The sequence below is a fragment of the Eptatretus burgeri genome, chromosome 9 (assembly GCF_056783735.1).
Source record: "Eptatretus burgeri isolate ZD-2024b chromosome 9, Ebu_testis_v1, whole genome shotgun sequence".
Classification (NCBI taxonomy): Eukaryota; Metazoa; Chordata; class Myxini; order Myxiniformes; family Myxinidae; genus Eptatretus; species Eptatretus burgeri.
In genome coordinates this window covers 26456952-26480907 of record NC_140969.1, presented here as the reverse complement: position 1 = coordinate 26480907, position 23956 = coordinate 26456952, and the positions used below count along the sequence as shown (strand labels likewise).

Below are 23956 nucleotides of genomic sequence, written 5' to 3'. Positions count from 1 at the left end.
GCCTTTGTTGATCTCTCTGCAAAGCGTTTGATACAGTGAATCGGGATACCCTCTGGAGGATTCTTGGTCTTCATGGGGTGCCACCAAAACGGATCAATCTGATGTCTGAACTATACTCTGGAAGAGTGCTGTGAGATGTGGTGATACCACCTCGAACTTATTTCCAGTTGTTACTGAAGTTCATCAGGGGTATATGCCTGGTGTTGGATTAATGGTGAGGGTGGTGGGCTTGGGATCTGAGGATCCCGAGTTCAAATCCCATTCGGCTGTTGAATTAATACCAGGTGAGGTTGAGTCTGCCTGTCATCCTTCCGAGGTCGGCAAAATGAGTGCCAGCTTGCTGGTATCCTGTGTTAGAGTGGCGACCCATCCAGGATTGTGTCCAATAGCCAAGGAGACTGCTTAGCAGCACCAATGCTCTGCAGAGTATGGCCCCAATGGATGGATGGAGTTGCAGTCCAGGTGATTTGTCTTCTTCTAGTATATGACCTTTATGAAGATCACCAAACCCAGGCACCCCACTCCAGAAAATTTGCTGAGGAACTAAATAATGTGTGTAAAGTTTGATGCTTTAGTTCAATGTGTCACAATTTCGTCCAAATTTGACCCCAAGTCAACGGAATACAAATCCAGCCACAGCAATGACTGCAGGCTCACACCCTGGCTAAGAGTCAACTCACTCTAGCTCCCACCACTGTGGCAACTGCCCAATCCCACAATGGCCCCTCCTCTACCTGTCCTCTTCAGGGCTAATCTACCTCCCTCTTCATGGTGACTTGCTCACTCGCCCACTCTCGTAATGGCTGCTCGCCACTCTCCCGATCGACGCCAGTCTACTCGTGTTCTCTGCTCATTCACCAACCTGCTCTTGCACGTTTACAAGTGAGGATTGCTTACTTACCTATCTGCTCTCACACATTCATCTGAAAGGGCCACTCACTGGCCCATTTATAGCTTGGTAGTCCGCTCGTGTTGCCCATTCTCCTACAGCTGCTCACAAGTGGTGCTTGCTCTCTTGTGAGTTCACCCACTCTCCCGCTGCTAGGGCCGTCATTCTACCAAAATCGCCAATGACCACCGCTCTCTCAGTCAATGCCTTTTTGTTTTTCAGAACATGCATGAATTCACTTACCTTTCCGCCATGTGCGGACAGATCACCTTCACCTGTTTTGGTAAAAGTTGCATAAAGAAAAAAGAAAAAAAAGAAAGAAGTAAAGTGAAAGAGAAAAATCGATAAACACATTGTTCGAGGCCAAAACCAAGCAAAAAGAAAATAAATAAATAAATTTTAAAAAAAATCATACAAACAACTTTTAAAATGTTCTTTGCAAAACAAAAATTAAAAAAAAGTTAGCAAAAGTTCTAAATCAATGCCACCACATGGAAATAAATAAATAAATACAAACGCATGCAATCACTTGATACAAATTCACTTCAGTCATCACTCTACAGTCTACACGAATGCAATGAGAAACATTTAAAATAAAAGTTGGAGCGTTAATGGCAAAAGTATGCATGTAACTACATTTGTACAACTCACTGCTTTCTCCTCTTCTTGAGGAAGACAAAGACACCTATGGCTGCTGCTAATCCAAGTACAATCGATGCAACTATCCCAACTGGAATACAAAAAAAAAAGTTACAGAAAACGATTGAAAAAGGCATTCTCCAAATACGATAACATACTGAGTTCAACAATGTTGAGTTCAGTGTGGAACGACAAGAACAGCAAGGTTTTTTTTGACACTGACAAAATTAAATTGGGATATCAAGGTCCAAGCACAAAACCTGACAAGCATACCTGGGGCTCTGCAGCACAGTATGTGAATTCACTTTTTAAAACTAGACCGTTACTCTCTCTAACCCCTCACCCCAACAAATGACTGCAAACTAAGACTGTAAGTAGAATCTAATCATAGGTGCATGGTCCCTTTTGAAAAAGGTGCATCGTATCAGTCTCACTGCTAAAATGCTAAAAACAAAAATGCAGTACTTACCTGCGATGGGGACAGCAGCTGCAAAATAATAATAAAAAAAATTAATACAAAATTGTTTTTTTACCGTTACCAGAAACAAGTCAGATCACTCACAGGCAGCAAATGTAAAATGTACTACATCTTTAGGAACACAATTGTTGGCAACATTAAGCAGTCGCTGCCATTATGACTACTCCCACTACTCATTAATCTTCTTCTTATTCAACAGCCACTTTAACAGCAAAAACAATTCCTAATGGTTCTTCATGCACACAATCCTTTTCTTCGGAAGAGGAAATAAATGCAAAGTGTTGTTCCTATATATTCCCGAAGGCTCAAGCTTTGTCAGTAAAACACACAAAATCACAGAGAAGGCCTTCATCCGCAACTCAACGGTGTCCTACTCTCCTCGTTGAGCCGACACCCCCGCCTCACACATTGCACTTCTTGACGTCGTGGAAAGCAAGGCCCTCAAAAACTCATTGGAATCTCCCACGATGAAACCGAGTCTCCGGGCCTGTTACTTTCACTTGCAGACAAGTCAGTGGCCTCTGAATCTACCACCTCCTTTCTGTTCCTCCACATTCTGCCCTTTCTTTGCTGTCCCACCCAGGTTTCTACAGGGCACAAACAATCTGCCAGTAACTCACTTCTGGTGAAAATCCAAAAATCGAGACTCACTGGTTATCTACACTCAGTCGTTACTCTTTTTTTCTTGTCTGTGGAACCAACTTCCTTCGTTTATTTAATCTTATTCTCCCCCTCCAGGGCTACAGGATGGTTGCTCACTGCCACCTGACATCACCCCCATCCATACTAATCTTTTCTATGATCATCAACCCTCCCCAAACCCAACCCTTCCTTTTCAGGTTATTGCGTTCTCTCCTCTTAGTCACCCTCTTTTTCTTGCTCAGTTTGTTTCATCCCCACATTTTTTTCCTGTGTTTGAGCTTGCATCCAACTTGTTAACATCCTGTGTCCTCCCCCCTCCTCTCTACCATTTGATCTCATTCTTCCTTATGCCTATTCTCCCTCCAAGGGTCTCATTGTTATGACCCTCTACCTTGCTTTTGATGTCCACCCATGTCCTCCACTATGTTCTTCTTCATTATGTTCTAGCTTTTCCATGACACTTAATGTTGAATACAAAAACAGAAGTCCATCCACTCTATCAGATGGTCCCTTTTGGGAAAGGTGCATCGTATCAGTCGCGCTGCCAAAGCCAGATGTTGAGTTGATCGGCAAAATACCATACGCATGAAGTATTTTCGTCATCTTTCCGAACGATTCCAAATACGAGCAGAAGATTTGTCCCTCGTTTCAGGGGAAATCTTAATCACCTCTGCCAATCAAGATGTTAATTTTTACAATCCATTCTCCCAAGGCTAAGTCCAATGTAGCAAATCGGTCAAGCATGGTGAAGTGACAAAACGAAGTGGCCATGTGCCCCTTTAAAAATATATAAATAATTTATTAGACGAGACAGACAAAAACGGAATTGACGACCGGGAAGAATGGACAGCACGAGAAATAATTATTTACCCTCTAGTGGCCACGAACATGAACCATTTATTCAACTGGGTTAGGTGGGCATCGAGAGCTGACGGATGGACGCATTTGCCTGCACAAGGTTTTACGTAGCACCTCCATTCCAACACAATACTAGAATGGCACTCGGTAGAGGGCATATGTCCACCAGGCTGAACAGTTTGCATTTTATACTCCACCGATTCGCCAGATCTGCTGACCTGGACCAAAATTTAATTGGCTTGTTCTTGTGATCGATCCAACTCGGCCACCTAGTTTTGTCATAATCTATCCACAACTTTTTGAGATATCGTGCTTTGTATCGGTTTTGGCCCCATTTCTCAATGGTGAAGAATCACTCATAAAAATTAAAAAATTCTCGTATCCGGATTCGGATCTTCACCAAAATCGAATCGATTTGTCCTCATCACACACACACGTAGACAACCTATCCACCAAATTCCGACCGAATCTGTCAACTTTTTGAGATATCCTGTTCACAGACAAAAGACAGACATGGGTGAAAACAGCCTCTCCCCACCTTTGGTGGCAGATGTAAATTAAACGTTTGAACTTATGTTGACACAACATACAGTGCCTTCAGAAAGTACTCACACCCCTTGACTTTTTTCACATTTTGTTGTGTTACAGTTGGAATTTAAAATGGATTATATTTACATTTTTGGTCACCAATCCACACATATTATACGCCATAATGTCAAAGTTGCATTTATTTATTTATTTTTTTAGAATTTTCTACAAATCAATTTCAAATGAAAAGCTGAAATGTCTCAAGTCAATAAGTATTCAAACCCTTTGTTATGATAACTTCCTGAGCTCAGGTGCATCTAATTTATTTCCATCATCCTTGAGATGTCTCCACAACTTGATTTGAGTCGACCTGTGGCGAATTCAATTGATTGGACATGATTTAGAAAGAAACACACCTTTCCACATAAGGTCCCACAGTTGGCAGTGCATGCCAGAGCAGAAACTATGATGAAGTTCAACGAACTGTCCGTAGAACTCAGAGAGAATTGTGAGGAGGCATAGATCTGGGGAAAGTTATAAAACAATTTATAGAGTGTTGAAAGTTCTCAAGAGCACAATGAACTCCATCATTAGGAAATGGAAAGAACATGGAACTACCCAGACTCTTCCTAGAGCTGGTCATCCGACCAAACTGAGAAAATGGGCAAGAAGGACCTTCGCCAGGAAGGTGACCAAGAACCCAATGACTACTCTGATAAGACTGCAGAGTTCCTTGACTGAGATGCCAGGACAACAATCTTGGCTTTATGGGAGTGTGGCCAAATGGAAGCCACTCCTGAGAAAAAGGCACATGACAACACACCTGGAGTTTGCCTCCCAAATTTCCACTTTTTTGCTCCTGAGAGTTTCCTTCTCTGTCCATATTGTCCACCCCACATGTCCTTTCCTATCCACCCCCAGCCCCCAATTCTTCCTCCTCCCCTCACCCCATTGTTTGTCCTTGGGCTTCAACTCTGCTGTTGGTCTTTCTCTTTCTCTCTCCTCTGTCCTGTTGCATCCTGATCCAGTGTACGAGCTCCTCCACAATGTATACAAAATAATAATAATAATAATAACAACAAAATAAAATAAAATCTTGTCTGAAGGGATGGACCTCTGATAGCTTGCACCTGTTTCTGAGTTTGAACCTTGGGAGTAACTGCATTATCATTTTTAATGCAGCCTGTAGCTGCTGCTTGCATCATTTTCTGGGGGCATGGCTGTGCCGCTGATGGTGCCCCCATTACCAGTACACACTGGTAGTCATTTTGTTTAACTTGGAAGGATGACAGGGTGAGTCAACCCCACCTGATGTAAATTCAACGGTGAAACAGGGGCTCAAACTCAGGACCCTAAGATCCTAAGCCAGCCACCATAACTGCTAAGCCAACACCAGGTTTGAAGTAACTGCTGAAATCTATCTATCCAGGTTCTTCCTGACATCTTTGTTCCTTTCACACTACTTCACAACTGGATGGATTCGATGGTAGATGAGCAAGGAACAGCAGCAGCAGAATCCAGAATCCAGAATCCTAGCCAGCTTCATTCTGATGACTATCTTGGATCTTTGCTTGTTCTGGTTCCTTCGGACACCTCCAATGCAGTATTTGGTATTTCATTTGATTATATCAGTACATCAAATTAACAATGAGCTTGTTGTGCTGGCATGACAATCGTATTGTTCTGTCCAAATTGTAAAACTTAAACAATGCAAAACTGCAAAACAATGCTTACAAAATTGCGCCTCACAATACGGAGTCTTCTTGTCCCATTGACCTTCCAAGCAAGTTAGATGAGCATTTCCAATCATATTGTAACTGTGCAACACGACAACCAGAAAAGTAAGTCAACATGATGTCCAGTAATCAAGCCGAGAATAATTTTAATTTTCAATTGCTTTTTAATTGTATTTAGAATAACTTTTACCAAAAGTAAACCGCAGATATGCAAGGACGAGCCAAGACATTGAATCCAAATCTGTCCATGCAACCCACAATGGGTGTTAAGAACAAGGTACTGTACTTCAAAATAAAGTTTCGTCAGTGTGCTTTTCACAGCCATAGGTCTCAAAAATTGGTTCAAAGGACTGTCAGGCAGGTATGCTCCCCACCCCCACCCCCCCCCCATATACCGATACAGACGAGATTAAAGGTGTTGAGAGATGGCACAATAACCTTGAATCATAGGGTCAATACCCCTGGGCGCTTAACTGGTAGCGGCTGGATAAGAACAAGGGAACCACTGGTAGGCATGGATGACACACAAGATATGTAATGGAGAAGAAAATAAATAGCTATGGATTTTTATAGTTTTTAATGTCATGAGTAATCTGTGGTACACCACGGGCCATGAAGGTTGTGGTCAAGTTTCATCAAAATCGTATGTGGTTTCAGAGAAGAAAGTAAATACATATTTTGTGGAGCAACCCCCCCCCCTCTCACAACCCTTTGGACCTCGATTTTTTAAATGTCATGAACAAACTTTGGTACATCACACGTGATGAAGGTTGTGAAGTTTCATCGGAATTGTGTGTGTAGTTTCTGATAAGAAAGCAAATACCTCTATTAAGGGGGAACTCCCCCCCCCAGATCCCCTTAAACCCCGATTGTTTTTTTTAATGGTGTCAACAAGCTTTGGTGCATCACTGGTGATGAAGGTTGTGGTCAAGTTTCATCGAAATTGTGCGTGTAGTTTCTGAGAAGAAAGTAAATAATATTTTGGGGGACAACCCCCCAGTACACTCCCATAGACCGACTTCTTTAAAAAAAAAAAAAAGGTTTCCAACAAAAGATTGGGTTGCACTTCCTAGAATTTGATGGACTGTTCAGTGATGGAGAAAAATATACCTCTGGTCTGTGTGTCTTTTCAATTGCTAATCAACTCTTACCCTGCTTTGGACATCATCACCAAACCTCATTGGCATAATAAACAGTCATACAATTCTGCTAATGGAACCTAAATATATTATCATTGTAATTACAATTCAAGCTGAAACGATCGTGAAAAAGTTCAGAGAATATTGAAATTTATAGTGGCTTCTCTTATAGGACCAGCTATAATCATCATGAGAAATTTGATGAGCAAGGGGATTTCACTGTTGGTAAAGAGGAGTGAGAGGGGGGCATGTGAAGAAGAAGAAGAGTCAGTCATAAGTTACTTTTCTGTGTGCCATACTGTGCTGAGAGTATCGCTTGTACTTTGTCTTTCAAAAATGCTTCATATTTATCCATCTTGCCTCCCCCATGCACACACTCCTGCCCCCAATTCTTCCACACACCCATTGTTTGTCCAAATCTGCCTTTATCTTGGATCGGCAACTCTGCTATTGTCGTTTCCCCCTTTCATTGCTGTTCCTTTTGTCCGTTCAATATCTTGCACGAACCTCGACTATGCATACAAAAAAACCCATCAAAATGCACGTTTGAAGTATAACCACCTAACGGTTGGACATTTATTGAATAAAGAACCAGGCTTTGTGACAGATACACTACAGGCCAAAAGTATGCAGACACCCCTTCTATTTAGTGGATTTGCCACATCCATTGCTGACAGAAGTATAAAATCAATCACACAGCCATGCAATCTCCAGAGACAAGCATTGGCAGTAGAATGCGCTGTACTGAAGAGCTCAATGACTTTCAACGTGGCACCGTCGTAGGATGCTACCTTTTCAACAAGTCAGTTCGTCAAATTTCTGCCCTGCGAGAGCTGCCCAGGTTAACTGCAAGTGCTGTTATTTTGAAGTGTAAACATCTCGGAGCAACAACAGCTCAGCCGCGAAGTGGTAGGCCACATGAGCTCACAGAACGGGACCACTGGGTGCTGAAGCGCATAGCGCTGAAAATCGTCTGTTGCAACACTCACTACCGAGTTCCAAACTGCCTCTGGAAGCAACGTCAGCACAAGCACTGTTCGTCGAGAGCTTCATGAAATGGGTTTCCATGGCCAAGCAGCCACACATAAGCCTAAGATCACCATGCACAATGTCAAGCGTCGGTTGGAGTGGTGCAAAGCTCACAGCCAATGGACTCTGGATCAGTGGAAATATGTTCTCTGGAGTGATTAATCATGCTTCACCATCTGGCAGTCCGACGGAGGAATCTTGGTTTGGCGGATGCCAGGAGAACGCCACTTGCCTGAATGCATAGTGTCAACTGTAAAATTTGGAGGAGGAGGAATAACGGTCTGGATCTGTTCGTCATGGTTCGGGCTAAGCCCCTTAGTTCCAGTGAAGGGAAATCTTAATGCTGCAGTATACGAGGTGTGTTCAAAAAGTATCCAACCTTAATTTTTCGTGCGTAAACAAATGAAGCTAGGGAGGCGTGGTTTGGTGCACGTATGTAGGCGATCCTAATCCGTATGCGTGATTATTTTCCCGCCTGCAGAAGCTGTCAGTCGCCGACAGACCGCCGATGAGTGAGGAAATGTAAGTGAGAGCCGTCGGATTTTCGTTTTTGACAAAATGTTGGATCACTGTGGTCTCATTGCCAGTGATCACTGTGTTGAAGAAGTTGGGATCGCTGTTCACATGTCCTGTGCGATCTCCAAACGCAGTTGCTTCTGCTCGATCGTTAGCAGCTTTGGCACGAACTTCACTGAGATTCTCCTTAAGCCCAAATCCTCAGTCATAATGGAATGAACGGATCCAATGCTGACGCCAGCCTCGTCTGCAAGTTCTCCGATGGTGATTCGACGATCCTGCATCAGCAGGGTCCTCACGTGGTCAATGACTATCTCATTTCGGGATGTTGAGGGCTTACCAGAACGTGCTTCACTTTCCACTGATGTGCGACCATCTTTGAAGCGGTTGTACCACTTTTTTATCTGTGTGGTGCCCATTGCTTAGTTCCCGAAGGCCTGTTGAATCTTGCGGATTGTTTCCACTTGGGAATCGCCAAGCTTTACACAAAATTTGATGCATTCACGTTGTTCATGTTTTTCCGTCATTTTGTCAAAAACGAAAATCCGACAGTGCTCACTTACACTTCCTCACTCATCGGCGGTCTGTCGGCGACTGACATCTTCTGCAGGTGGGAAAATATTCACGCATACGGATTAGGATCGCCTACATACGTGACCAAACCACGCCTCCCTAGCTTCATTTGTTTACGCACGAAAAATTAAGGTTGGCTACTTTTTGAACACACCTCGTTCAATGACATTCTCGACGATTATGTGCTTCCATCTTTGTGGGAACAGTTTGGGAAAGGCCCTTTCCTGTTTCAGCATGACAATGCCCCCATGGACAAAGTGAGGTCGAAACAGAAATGGTTTGTCGATATCAGTGTGGAAGAACTTGCCTGGCCCGCACAGAGCCCTGACCTCAACCCCATCAAACACCTTTGGGATGAATTGGAATGCCAAATGCGAGCCAGACCTAATCGCCCAACATCAGTGCCCAACCTCACAAATGCTCTTGTGACTGAATGGAAGCAGATCCCTGCAGCAATGTTCCAACATCTCGTGGAAAAACTTCCCAGAAGAGTGGAGGCTGTTATAGCAGCAAAGGGGGGACCAACTCCATATTAATGTCCATGATTTTGGAATGAGATGTTGAACGAGCAGGTGTCCACATACTTTTGGCCATGTAGTGTATATAGATATTCAGGCAAAAAGGGTGTATTGTGAGAAGGTAAATGGGGGTACAAAAGATCATGCGTAAGGACAGAGGATAACTTCAGATAATGATAGAATACCAATTTCAAAGCATGTCTTCAAAAGATTAACACACGATTATGCAAGTATTATAATCAACCTTTCATGAGGACAATAAGCAGTCAGTAGTTATAAAGTAGAAAGGAATAAAAAGACATGAAGGAATAATGAAACAAAACTTACCCTGAATTACATGAAAAAGTGACTGTGGTACCATTAGGCACCTTATTTAGGTGATGTGGGTGATGATCTCCATAAGTGATGGGTTGTATTGAACTGCACATATTTTCTGAAAACACAAACATCGATATTTTTCAAAACAAAACTTGAAAATAAATAAACAAATGAATATATATTTTTTATGTCGTTTGTTTCAAATTTTATTTGATAATAAACAGACAGGTTTAAACAAGCACTCAAATGCATTGCTGTCGTGGCCAAAAATATTGAGATCCTTGCACTTTTTTTCAAATAAGACAATTTTCTCCAAAAATAAGTTGAAATTGACAAAAGTATTTTGTCTCCACATTTCTTTATTTCACTGTTAATATTACAGAACCTTTGTTTTTTTTTTATTTCATCACTTGATATATCCTTTTAAATCAGAAAAAAAGAAAAGAAATGACATTGACAAAATTATTGACACCCAAGATTGTTTGGTATCACACAGTCTTTGAACAAAATAACTTCAGTCAAGCACTTCCTAAAGCCATGAAGGAGCTTCCTACACCTCTCTACTGGTAGTTTAACCCACTCTTCTTGTACAAACTGCTCCAGTTCTTCCAGATTTGAAGGGTGCCTTCTCCAAACTACCGCTTTCAGATCTCCCTTCAGGTGTTCAACGGGATTTAGATATGGACTCATTGCTGGCCACCAGAACAGTCCAGTGTTTTCTCTTGAGAACCATTCTTGGGTGCTTTTTGAAGTGTGTTTGGGGTCGTTGTCCTGCAACAAGACCCATGACCTTCGACGGAGACCCAGGTTTCTGCCACTGGGTTGAACATTGCATAAGTGAAGGAGAATCACCTGCTTGAAATCTAATTACTTCTAACAATTTCTAAAAGGTGCTAATAATATTTTCCAGGCCATTTTCGGATTTATATGTGGAATAAGCTAAGATTTTGTAATTTTTCAGCTTTTTTTTTTTGTTTTGTTCCACTGTAAACCAAAGAAATACATATGTGGATATCAAAAGGATTTTCAATTTCAACAATTTTCTGGAAGGAATGGTGCATTTTTTTTTTTAAAGTGCAACGGTGCCAATATTTTTTGGCCACGTCAGTATATGCAAGAAAGACAAAAGCAGTACAATGGTGTTGACATGTACACTTAAACTGTACTGGTATCCAAGTGGCAGAAGTTCCAGTATCTGATGACCAATACACGAGTCTCCAGCCTACAGTACACATGTACACTTCCCTTTTCCTCATATTCAATTCCAATGCACCATCTATTTATTCTGGATCGAAATGAGGCAAAAAGAAATATAAAAAATTGGCCTTCGCCAAATATATTGGGGGACGGGGGAATTCATAAAGTGCACGCGCACACACAGTGTTTGTTTGTTTGTCAGCAGAATAACTGGCCAACAAGGGCAGGTAGAACAACCAAATTTGGAATAGGGCTTCATATTCATGTGAACATCTCAGATGAGGTTAAGTTTGAGCTCACAAGGAGAAAATATGAAATTAAAATGAGCACAGGACTGCACTTAATCACACCATGGCCACGCGACAGTATCAGTTAGCACCGTCTGGCAGTGGTATTTGCACAAAGAGAAGATAACAACACAAGCCAGCAACTTCCTCAAATGCATCTGAGTTAACTCTGCAGAGGGATCTGAGCAGCATTATTTTGGGAAACAGCAATCCATTAAGCCCATCTCCAATGCTGCCACCAAAGAAAGTTGTGGGCCATATCAGATGAAAAGGCTTCGGATATAAGATCAAGGCTCATTAAATAAAGACCAAGGTGAGAGAATGTAAAAGGTATCACACTAACAGTTGAGCCATAGATGGACACAAGCAAGTGAATGAACAAGAGAGAGATAGAGAAAGACACACACACAGAGAAATAGAAAGAAATGAAGAGAGAGAAAGAAAGAAAGAGGGAGAGAGGGAGAGAAAAACAAACATTTGTTGTGAATTTTTAATGAAGATCTCTAAATTGAAGAACTCTTTATTTGGTATATCAAGCATCAGATTCCTCATCTGTTCTAACCATGGTACCCATTGCCTCACCATTTCAGTGAGCAATGTTATCTTTGCCCATAACTGATCTCGTGTCCTTTCCAGCGTCAACATTATTTTGCTGGAAAGAAACAATTTTAGACTTTAACAAATCATTTGAGAGAGATTGCATCTTGGTGGTATATAGACTATACAGTTTGCAGAAAATTTTTATTTGGGATTTTGCAAGGTCTCACCACAACCAAAGGTCAGCATGTTCAAACCTGGAGGTGCTAATTTTCTCTGATAAAACTCAAAAAGTCTTTAAGTTTCTTGTCACTCAGAAGGTGAGTATTAAGGGTCTGGTATGCACTACAACCTGGTGACAATGGAAATGTAAAAGGACAACATGACTCAACTACGATTTGTGAAGCCAGTTGGTAAAATTTGGGATGGTCACAACATTCAGCATTGGCTTATTAACATCAATTCTATCAAGTATTACACTTGATATAAAGCCATCCTGACATCTGCACATCTGCACAAAGTTTGATGATCATTCTGGAATGACAGGATTGGAATGTGATATTTTCCAGGATTGATGGAGATTTTGCATTTATCAGACCAGCATTGAATCAATTCCAGATCAGCAGAGAGTGCACAGCTGCATTTGCCTATCAATGAGATGGGGGTGATGCAGATGCACACGGAACAATGTGGACCACCATCATTGTTTGTTATCCACACACCTTTTGAAAAAGAACAGGGGGATATTGTAATTGGGTCTGTCCGTCCGTCCATCATGCAATCTCCTCCTAAATAAGTGTGCAGAAATTCACCAAATGGCAAGAAGGTGCGAGAGCAGCATCCTTTTTGGCCCCAATTCCCCTCCCCCACTTCCCCAAATCAGGATGGGGGTCAAAAACCAAAAAAATGCAATTACGGGCACATTCTAAATGAAGCTTTATATATGCAATCATCATTTGAGGATGCAGGAAATAACGTAATGATTTTTTTTAGGGGATTTGACTCCTGGTTCATACCCCAAGGGATGGGGACTGAGAATCACAGGGGTCAAAACGGTAGAAAAAAAGAAAAATCAACAAAATCTGACATTGGGTGATTCCTAATGGAACTTCTTTCCATCTTTCAACTTTGCTTTAGGTGGAAAGCGTGGAGATTTGCGATGGCACGCTATCAACTTCACTCGAGTTTAAATTTGCTACGTCTTTTTTTAATACAAATGCAATACATCCCTTGCCCACAAGTCTCAATTTTTTTCTCTCGATAAAAGGCTTTCGAACAGACGTAAATGGACAAGACAATTGCTTGGAACACTGCTTCACACACTCTCCAACAGGGGTTGCTTTGTCAGCTAAAAGAAAAACCAAAATTTTTTCCGAGTTCTTACAGCAAATTATTATTTGGAAACATTGTACATATAGTCCATGGGCCCAGGCCAGAAATTCCACTTGTCGGTACCATCTAAGGAAACCAATCCTAGTTATGATTTTTGAATTGGTGTATATATATATATATATATATATATATATATATATATATATATATATATATATATATATATATATATATATATATACATATCATATTTTGATGTGATAACCATTGCAGACTGGCAGCTTATTGGTAGTTATCATCTCTGGAATGTACCCACCCTCCGCATAATGAAAGCGAAAAGGCAAACAAATCTGGATATCCTGAGCTGTTATTGAATGATATTACCTTCATGGGATGTGTCAATAGTCCATTATGTGATTTTCCCCCAAAACGTCAACATCTCAGAATGGTAAAATGGTAAAAATGCAAAATACATACACTAAGCTGCTCTTCTGGAACGGTTATCACATATTGAAATAATCATAAAGTCCCTACCAATAAATTCGTAGCCCGAAAGTTTGGTTTCCCAGATGGTACCGATATATGCCTGGGCCCATGGACTAATACAGTAAAGGGAAAGGAATTAAACATGAACATTAAGAAATAAAGGAATATTGAAGGGAAGGCTTGTGTAACTGATGAAACCATTTGGCCCAAATTAAAGCTTTGCTTTGCATGGCCATTTTTGGAATTGCACAATTTGCTTAAATTGGAATGTTTTGTTTGCTTTTGAAGAATCCGAGTATCAATAAAATATCAATAATGTAAAGGGCATACCAGTAGGGGAAACATCTTCGGTTGTTGATGAATGACGAGTGGGACCAACTGTCGTGATCTGTGGTGATTCTGTGAAAATGAAATCATCTGCCGATGGTGTTAAGGTTTCTTGAATTTTTTTTTTGTATACAATGTCGAGGCTTATGGACAAGTAAGAATATATAACGGATGAGGACATAACAGAAGAAAAGGAACAGTAGAAAGAGCAAGGGGCAGGGAGGGACACCAACAACAAGGTTGAAGGGACAAAATCAAGGGAGACTTGGAAAATTAAGGCATGCGAGAGGTGAACACAAAGGGAAGAAACGGAGGGTGGAGGGACAAGATGGATATAGCCGAAACACTGGAAGGAAACTTGGAAAGAGGTGAACTTGGGTGGATGGGGGAGGGGGAGGGGTGTTAACAGGGGTAGAAATATCATGGTTTTGGGTGAGGGATGATCTGAGATGGTGGTGAACAGCTGTCTTGAAAAGCTGACGGGAAGGATGAGATTGAAGAGAATGTGTAAATTGGATTTACCCTGTGGGGGGGGGGGTGGGGGGGAGAAATAAAAAGAAGGAACAAATGAGTGGAGGTGAGTAGTGATACCAGATTTTGGGAGTTAGAGCAGATAGAGGGATACTGGCAGACCTTGAACATCCTGCAGAAAACTGGAGGGGGCGGGAAAAATCGGATAAGGATGGAGACAGAGCAAAGTGAAATGGGTGCATCCACCAGAAAGGAGGTTGTAGAAGAAACAGACCATCGATCGACCTCTTTGCAAAGTGATCGTGCCACACCCATAGGACTCAGCTTCATCTCGAGAGATTTCAATGATCTTGAAGGCCTTGGTTTCCATGGGGTCAACATTAGCAGGGAGTGAGGCAGGGGTACCAGCTCAGAGGTAGAGTAGTACTCCTTCATGCTGCAGATGAAGACCTTGCAGGTGGATAAAAGTTGAGGTGTACCAAGGAAAGACTTTTTACAGCATAGGATGCCCAGTCAGCAGCTGGCTTTGGAGGACAACTTTGAAATGTGGTTTCCCAAGAAAGATCATGGCAGATAGCGAGACCAAGGAGTTTGAATAACAGATTCCTCAAGGGGATTGTTAAGAAGGTAGATGGGGTGGGGGGATTGCCAGACCACTTTCAGAGAGGGATAGTGTGGGATTTGTCAGGATTACAGTGCCTTCAGAAAGTATTCACACCACTTGACTTTCACATTTTGTTGTGTTACAGTCTGAATTTAACATGGTTTAAATTTAAATTTATTGTCACCGATCCACAGAAAATACACCATAATATCCAAATGGTATTAAAAAAAAATTCGAAATTTTTACAAGTTAATAAGAAAAATGGAAAGCAGAAATGTCTCGAGTGAATAAGTAAGTATTTAACCAAGGGCGTAGCCAGAGGTCGAAAAGTAATGAGGCAAACTTGGTCGATGTGACTGTGCACGTAGCGCAATAAGAAAGTAAACATAGGGATAATTTTATTTTCCTGTGTAATATTAGGGGGGGGGGGTATTGTCCTATTGTGGTATTGTGATAGGAGTGGAGATAAGAGTATTCAGAGCACTGCCGGGTAGCTTTGATAGTTTACTCCCCAGGGAGCTCAGATTGCTAGAGGGCTCAGGCCAGATCATATTTCAGGAAATGAGCGACGAGGCAACTGCCTCGTCTGCCTCAGCTTGGCTACGCCCAAGTCAACCCCTTTGCTATGACACTCCAAAATGAGCTCAGGTGCATCCCATTTCCTTTGATTGTCCTTGAGATGTCTCAACTTGATTGGAGTCCACCTGCAGCCAATTGAATTGATTGGACATGGATTTAGAAAGAAACACACCTTTCTATATGAGGTCCCACAGTTGACAGTGCATCAGAGCAGAAACTCCACCATGAAGTCAAAGGAACGGTCCGTAGAACTCTGAGATAGAATTGTGAGGAGGCATAGATCTGGGGAAGGGTACAAAACAATTTGTAGAGTGTTGAAAGTTCCCAAGAGTACAGTAAGCTCCATCATTAAGAAATGGAAAGGATATGGGACTACCTAGACTCTTCCTCGAGTGGACCATCTGACCAAAGTGAGCAACTGGGCAAAAAGGACCTTGGTCAGAGAGGTGACAAAGAACCCAATGACCACTCTGACAAAACAACAGTGTTCCTTGGCTGAGATGGGAGAACCTGCCAGAAGAACAATAGTCTCTGCAGCACTTCTCAAATCTAGGCGTTATGGGAGAGTGGATAGACAGAACCCTCAGAAAAAAGAAAGAAAAAGGCAAATGAAAGACTGAGAGCATGAGGCAAAATATTCTGTAGCCTGATTAGACGAAAATTGAACATTTTGGCCTGAATGCAAAGCACTACATCTGGCAGAAACTGAGCACAGCTCATCATCCATCTCACACCATCCCGACCGTGAAGCATGGTGGTGGCCGCATCATGCTATGGGGATGCTTTTCAGCGGCAGAGACTGGGAGACTTGTAAGGATAGAGGGAGCAATGAATGGAGCCAAATAGAGGCAAATCCTTGAAGAGAATCTGATTCAGAGTGCAAAGATCTTAGATTGTGGCAAAGATTAAAGTTTTAACGGCCAATGACCCCAAGCATACAACCAAAGCAACACTGGAATGGCTTCAGAACGAGAACGTGAAAGTCCTGAGTGGCCCAGCCAAAGCCCAGACTTGAATCCCATTGAGAATCTGTGGAAAGACTTGAAGATTGCTGTTCACCAACTCTACCCATTCAACTTGACACAGCTTGAGCAAATATGCAAGGAAGAATGAGGAAAAAAATAAATAAATCCCCAAATCGAGATGTGCAAAGCCGATACAGACATACCCATGAAGATTCGAAGCTGTAATCACTGCCAAAGGCACTTTATACGAAGTACTGATTCAGGGGGCTGAATAGTTACGTTCATTAAATATTTCTGCATTTAATTTAATTTTCAATAAACCCTAAAAATTTTGAAAACCATGTTTTCATTTTGTCATTATGGGGTATTTTGTGCAAGTCAGTGAAAATTATTTAAAAAAAATATAATCCATTTCAAATCCAGGCTGTAACACAACCAAATGTGAAAAATTCAAGGGGTGTTGATACTTTCAGAAGACACAAAAACAAATTTCAAGTGTTTCACCAGCTCATGATTCTTTCAAGGTGTACAGAGAGGGAAGAAGCTACTTCCAGCCTATTTGAAGGATGAGGGATACTCCGGCAGAAGGCAGAGTCATCAACAAATATATAAAGAGGATTTAGAGAGTTTCAAAGAGATCATTGGTCAAGATTAGGAATAGCACTGGACCCAGAGCATTGCCTTTGGGAATTCCAGCCTTGACAAGGAGAGGAGAAAAGAAGAGATCCCGTTGATAGACACGCGTTGGCTACGAGAGTCGAGGAAGTCAGTGAGCCATATGTGGAGGTGCAAGGTTTGATGAAAAGTGCTCCAAATATTGTGATCATCTATTATATTCACCAATTTTCTTTGTCAGTGTAATGTTTTTGTTGTTTCAAGTTATTCTTGTACGTTCTTTTCTTTATGCCTCGTATATCATCAATGGAATTCTGAAACTGGCTCAGCATTTATTTTTCTTCTTGTACACAGAGTCGAGACTCAAAGAGAAGCTTGAACACAGAATGTTATGAATGAATGCACCAGGATGTTAAATAATGAAAACAAGGGGGGGGGTGAGTGGGGGAGGGCGAGTACCTCATGTAAAACTCACTCTATGGGAGTACCTTCGGGACCCCCAATTTTTGATGATAGGAGGGAAACCACGGGGTAACCTTCCAGGGTCAGATTGCGGTCGTGTGTGTCGGGGTGGTGCTGAGGTGAACTCCACCAAATGGTGGTCTCCTTGGGTTAACCTGACGCAGTCGCTTCAGGTGGGTACCTGGAATGTCCTATCCTGAAGAGAGGATGATCACCTGTCTCTGTTATCGTCTGAGCTCAAACATTTGGACATCGGTATTGCAGCACTTTCTGAGGTTCAGAGACAGGATTGTGGCGAGATCATGGCGGGTGGTTACACCGACTATTAGTGTGGTCGCTCTGATTGTTACCATGCCCAAGGAGTTGCTGTAGCTGTGTCCAATGATAATTGAGGAAACACCGGTCCATGAGCGTATGAGACTAAGGATTCGTCACTCCTTGAGTGTCATTTCCCTGGTGTCTGTATTTGCTCCAACTGAGGCAAGTGATCTCACTGTGAAGGATACATTCCATGCCACGCTAGAGTCTGTGGTTGATCAGTGCCCCAGGCGAGATACTCTTCTAGTCTTGGGGGATTTCAATGCATCGACTGGAACTGATGGGGATGGTTATGAGGTGTGTGTTGGTCCTCCATGGGTCTGGAACTCTGAACCAGAATAGTACGAAGTTCCTTGACTTTGCAAGAAGTCATGGACTTAAGGTGGCTGGTTCATGGTTTTAGCACCCACAAGCTCAACGCTGACTTGGTATTCTAACGCTGGTGGTGTGGCAAAGGAGATTGTCCATGTGCTCGTTGATGACCGCTGGAGGATAATCTAGAACTGCAGGGTTGACTGAAGTGCTCGGTTCCTCAATACTGACCACAGGCTTGTTGTAGCAACCCTGAAGTTTCAGCTTAAATCCAGGAGAATGGTACCATCCCAGCCAAGGCTGGATGTTGGCAGGCTCAAGGATGAGAGGGTATCTGAGGAGTTTGCGAACAGGTAAAGTGGAGATTTGGGGGGTCTAGGTACTTTGGGGGATCCTGAAGAGTTGTGGAGTGCCTTCAAGACCATCCACCATCCTTAATGTTGCTGGTGGATATCTCGGAACTCACCGTAGGGCGAAGAAGAATTTTGTCTCTCAAGGGACACTGGATAACATTGATCAGTTGCAGGGCCAGGCTGAATGCCAGAGCTGAGCTGTTCAGGGAGCTGAGGCGTAAAACTGTACGTGCACTAAGGGTGGACAAGGAGGCCTAAGTGCGAGAAATCTGTGAGGGGGTAGAGCATCACCTGTGGACAGGTGATTCTCATCCCGCTTACAGGGCAATTCGCGCATTGTGTTCATCCAAGTCCATCCCTCGGAGCAGTGCAGTTAGAGCAGAGAGTGGTAGGCTCTTGACAGAGGAGTCTGAAGTGAAGGCCCGCTGGGCCGGTTACTTTGAGCGGTTGTACCAGGCTGATCCCCCAGCTGTCGAGTTGGACATCAAGGGTGTTACAATCCCTGTTGCTGACCCTCCAATCAACTGTGGTCCACCTTCGCTTGTGGAAACACGGGCTGCGGTGAACCGGTTGAAACGGGGTAAAGCTCCAGGGATCTGTGGCATCCATGGCTGAACTTCTCAAGGCTGGTGGAAATGCTGCACTCGTGTCGTTGCATGCAGTTTTGTGCTCTGTCTGGAACACAGGCATCATCCCAACTGACTGGAAGAGTGGCCTTGTTGTCCCTCTCTGGAAAAGGATGGGTGATCGCCAAGACTGCAACAACTACCGAGGGGTGACGCTGCTCTCAGTGCCGGGCAAGGTCTTTGCTCGGATAATTATTCTTGATAGGGTTCACCACCATCTGCTTGAGCACCAGCGTCGAGAGCAGTCAGGATTTACACCAAAGAGGTCAACGATTGACCGTATCCTTGCTCTTCGTGTTCTCACCGAACGCAGAGGAGAGTTTCGGCAGGGGCCGCTTGCAGCCTATGTTGATCTCTGTAAATCAGGATACCCTATGGAAGATTCTTGGTCTTCGTGGGGTGCCACCAAAACTGATCGATCTGATGTCTGAACTCTACTCTGGTACTGAGAGTGCTGTGAAGTGTGGTGGTACCATCTCTGACTTATTTCCAGTTGTTACTGGAGTTCGTCAGGGGTGTGTGCTGGCCCCCACACTTTTCAGCACTTGTATGGACTGGATTTTAGGGAGGATGTCAGAAAGATCAAGCTGCGGTGCATCGTTTGGGAATGTCAAGATCTCGGACCTTGATTTCGCAGATGATGCAGTCATCTTTGCGGAGACTTTAGATATCCTTTTGGGGGCCCTTGAGGTGCTGAATGAGGAGTCGGAGCAGCTGGGATTATGGGTTTCTTGGATCAAAACTAAGATCCAGGCTTTCAATGACATCTTGGATGCTGCTGTCCTGTATGTGTCTGTTTGTGGTGAGGATGTTGAGGTCGTGGAGAGATTCACTTACCTTGGCAGTGATATTCATGTCTCTGCTGGCTGTGAGTCAGAGGTCAATAGACGTCTGGGTCGGGCCTGGGGAGTCATGGATTCACAGGATCATGGGGTGTGGCGCTGCCGGTACCTGTGCGGAAGGACGAAAGTCTGAGTCTTCGGGTCCTTGGTGCTTCCAGTCTTGCTCTATGGATGCGAGACTTGGACTCTGACCAGGGATTTGAGACGGAGACTTAATTCCTTTGGTACCAGGTCTCTTCGGAGAATCCTTGGCTATCGCTGGTCAGATTTTGTGTCCAACGAGCAGTTGCTGAGAGAGACTCGGATGAGATTTGTTACCTGCATGGTCCGTGAGCGTCAGTTGTGGCTGTATGGACATGTGGCTCGTTTTCCTGATGCTGATCCTGCTCACCAGATACTCTCAGCGAGGGAGTCTCGTGAGTAGATGAGGCCAATGGGCCGACCACCTGCCTCGTGGTTGTAGCAGGTTGACCAACATCTCAAGGAGATGGGGATGGGCCTGGCATCTGCCTGGGGGAAGGCCAGACGGAGGCCCCTGGAGTACCGGCGGAAAGTGGACGCAGCGACGCGCTGTTCTGGCACATGCTCCCATACCTGACCTGACCTGTAGGGAGTCATGGATTCATGGATTCACTGCATCATAGGGTGTGGCACTGCCGGTGCCTGTGCGGGAGGATGAAAGTCCGAGTCTTCAGGTCCTTGGTGCTTCCAGTCTTGCTCTATGGATGTGAGACTTGGACTCTGACCAGGGATCTGAGATGGAGACTTAATTCCTTTGGTACCAGGTCTCTTCAGAGAATCCTTGGCTATCGCTGGTCGGACTGTGTCCAACGAGCGGTTGCTGAGAGAGACTCAAATGAGCTTTGGTACCTGCATTGTCCATGAGTGTCAGCTGCAGCTGTATAGCTATGTGGCTATGTGGCTCGTTTTCCTGTTGCTGATCCTGCTCATCAGATTCTCTTCGCGAGTGATCTTCATAAGTGGAGTAGGGCCTCGTGGTTGCAGCAGATTGATCAACATCTCAAGGAGATGGGGATGGGCCAGGCATATGCCTGGGAGATGGCCAGACAGAGGCCCTTAGAGTACCGACAGAAAGTGGACGCATAGACGCGCTGCTCCGGCGCATGCTCCCATACCTGACCTGACCTGACCTGGAGGAGGGGGGGGGCATGACAAAAACAGCAGGGTAGAGAGAAAAAAAAAAAGATAGAGCGAGAATCTACATGGGTAAAGTGTGAGAGCAAGGACAGAAGGACACAGGGGGTGAACAAGATATACACAGACACAAACTCTCAATCGCAGAAGTGGAAAAGAAAACTGGGGAAGAAGCAGACATAGCACAACCAAACCAAAACAAAACTAAAAGGCACTCGGTAGAGCCATTCCTCCTCCACGAGAAAAAGTTGGACCCAATACATTTTTGAAATGTCATGCTATACAGTACTATATCGTTTTTTGCCCGATCTCTCAATGGTGAAGAATCACATTAAATATTAAAAATATTCTCGTATCCAGATCCGGATTTGGATCTTCACCAAAATCTAATCAGTTCGTTCTTGTCACACACCCAACCTGTCCACAAAATTTCATCTGCATCCGTCCAGAACTTTTGGAGATTTCCTGTACACCAACAATCAAACAAAGAGACAGACAGACAGACAGACAAACAGACAGACAGACAGACAGAGACAACCTTTCACCTTCAGTGGTGGAGGTAAAAATTGAAGTGGGTGAAAAAGTTGGGGAAAACCTGGAAAGAGGTGGGCTTGTTGGGGGTTATCAGGGTAGAAAAGATCACAAGTATGGATGGGTGATGAAGTGTGATGGTGTTGAACAGCTGTCATTGCTTGGACAAAAAAAAAAAAAAGAGTGAGCTTGAACAGACTGAAGATCAATAAGTAGGAGAAAAGAGGAATGAATGAGTGGAGGTGAGCAGTGAGCCTGGATAATGGGTGTTTCACCAGAAGTGGGATGCAAGCAGACGATGTGAATCCTATAAAAAGGTTGGGGGGGGGGGTGGAGGGAAGACAGATGAGGATGTGGGACAGAGCACAAAGTGAAATGGGTGCAAGACCAGAAAGGAGGTTATAGAAGACAAAGCCCACCCCTACCACAAGCTGTCTGCAATGTGAAATAATAAGCCCAGAGACTCAGCTTCATCGCAGGTGATACCAATGATTTTGAAGGCCTTGGTTTCCATGACATTACGGTGAGCAAGGTGTGAGGGCAAAGGGGAGAGCAGTAATCCATCAAGGTAAAGATGAAGGTCTTGTAAGCAGATGAAAGTTCAGGTGTGCGAAGGAAAGACTTTGCACGACAGAGGATGCCCAGTCAGTAGAGGACTGGATGCCAACATAAGAATGTGATTTGCGCAAGAAAGATCATGGGTTATGGTAAGGCTAAAGTTTGATTGAGTGAATCAAATGAAAGGCTAAAATATGGCATTGGAGTCATCGGAAGGAACTTGAATAATCAGAGCAAAGATGGAGTTATCAGGAGGAACATGGAAAGGATTTGGGTTTCAGATGCTACTCCTCGACCCTCAAACCCATCCAGGTGCGGCCAAATAAGCCTTACAAATATTTTTTTATAAGAATTCACTTCTCCCAAGACAGATAAAGAGAGATAAATTAAGAGGAAAAGAGATAAAAAAGGAAAAGAGATAAAAAGGAAAATGAAGAAAAACAAAAGAAAAAGCAAGAATTAGAATTAACTTGAGGGGGAGCACTCGGTAGAGTGCAAAACCTCCGCCGCCAATACTGCTGGGTCACTCAAGTGAACCTTATATCTTATTCATTAAATATGTCAACAGTGCTGACAGTTATAGTTCTTTTCTCCAACATTCTTTTTTTTTTTTTGGGGGGGGGGGGGGGGGGTTGGAAATCACTTAAAACATGTAAAAATACAAAAAAAAAATAAAAATAAAAAAAAAAAATCGAAATTTTGTTGAAAATAAAGTTGCAAAATTTTTTTTTCTCAAACAATTTTTTTTGGGCGGGGTTGGAAATCACTTAAAATATGTAGAAATGCAAAAGAAAAAAAGTTTTTTCTCTAACAATTTTTTTTTGGGGGGGGTAACTTTTTTTTGGGGGGGTTGGAAATCACTTAAAACATGTAGAAATGCAAAAAAATTCTCTATTTTTTTTGGGGGGGTAACAATTTTTAAGGGGGTTGGAAATCACTTAAAACATGTAGAAATGCAAAAAAAAAATTCTCCAACAATTTTTTTTGGGGGGGGTAACAATTTTTTCAGGGGGGGTGGGAAATCACTTAAAACATGTAGAATTGCAAAAAAAAAATTCTCATTTTTTGGGGGGGGGGGTAAAAAAACATTTTTAGGGGGGGTTGGAAATCACTTAAAACATGTAGAAATGCAAAAAAAAGAAATTGTTTTTCTCTAACAATTTTTTTTGGGGGGGGGGACCAAGTCCAAAATTTAATGGCATGATCCTTGGACCATACCTAACCCCCCCCCCCCACCAAGTTTCATCGAAATCCATCGAGGAGTTTTTCCGTAATACTGTTCACAAACAAACAAACAAACAGAAAGGGGTGAAAACAGTAACCTCCATCCATCTTCGAAGATGGCGGAGGTTAATAAAGAGAAATGCGAAAAAATAGAAGAGTGCGAAAGGAACAAAGATCAAAGGGCGGGAAGAACCCAGAGAGAGAAAGAGAGTTTAGCAGTCACTCCCAAGGCTCAAACACAGCAACAAGTACAAGCTAACAGAGGTCCATCAGTGGGAAATCAAAGTCTACACAGCAGCAACAAATGGTACA

At 43.0% G+C, this 23956-nt stretch overlaps 1 protein-coding gene across 7 annotated transcripts in view; it reads right to left on the bottom strand.

The window, feature by feature from the left end:
* LOC147019757 (C4b-binding protein alpha chain-like) overlaps positions 1 to 23956 on the bottom strand; it is a 73037-nt gene that overhangs the window by 5274 nt on the left and 43807 nt on the right. For 3 of the 7 annotated variants that reach the window (XM_085894439.1, XM_085894432.1, XM_085894433.1), the window contains 5 exons: positions 14033 to 14119; positions 9873 to 9978; positions 5769 to 5851; positions 1998 to 2015; positions 1541 to 1619 (listed from right to left, as the gene is read on the bottom strand). In XM_085894439.1, coding sequence (XP_085750565.1) covers positions 1541 to 1619; positions 1998 to 2015; positions 5769 to 5851; positions 9873 to 9978; positions 14033 to 14119 — 373 coding nt within the window. Of the gene's footprint in view, positions 1 to 1132; positions 1165 to 1540; positions 1620 to 1997; positions 2016 to 5768; positions 5852 to 9872; positions 9979 to 14032; positions 14120 to 23956 lie in introns of all 7 variants that reach the window. The other 4 variants (XM_085894436.1, XM_085894438.1, XM_085894437.1 and 1 more) reach the window with 3 other exon arrangements.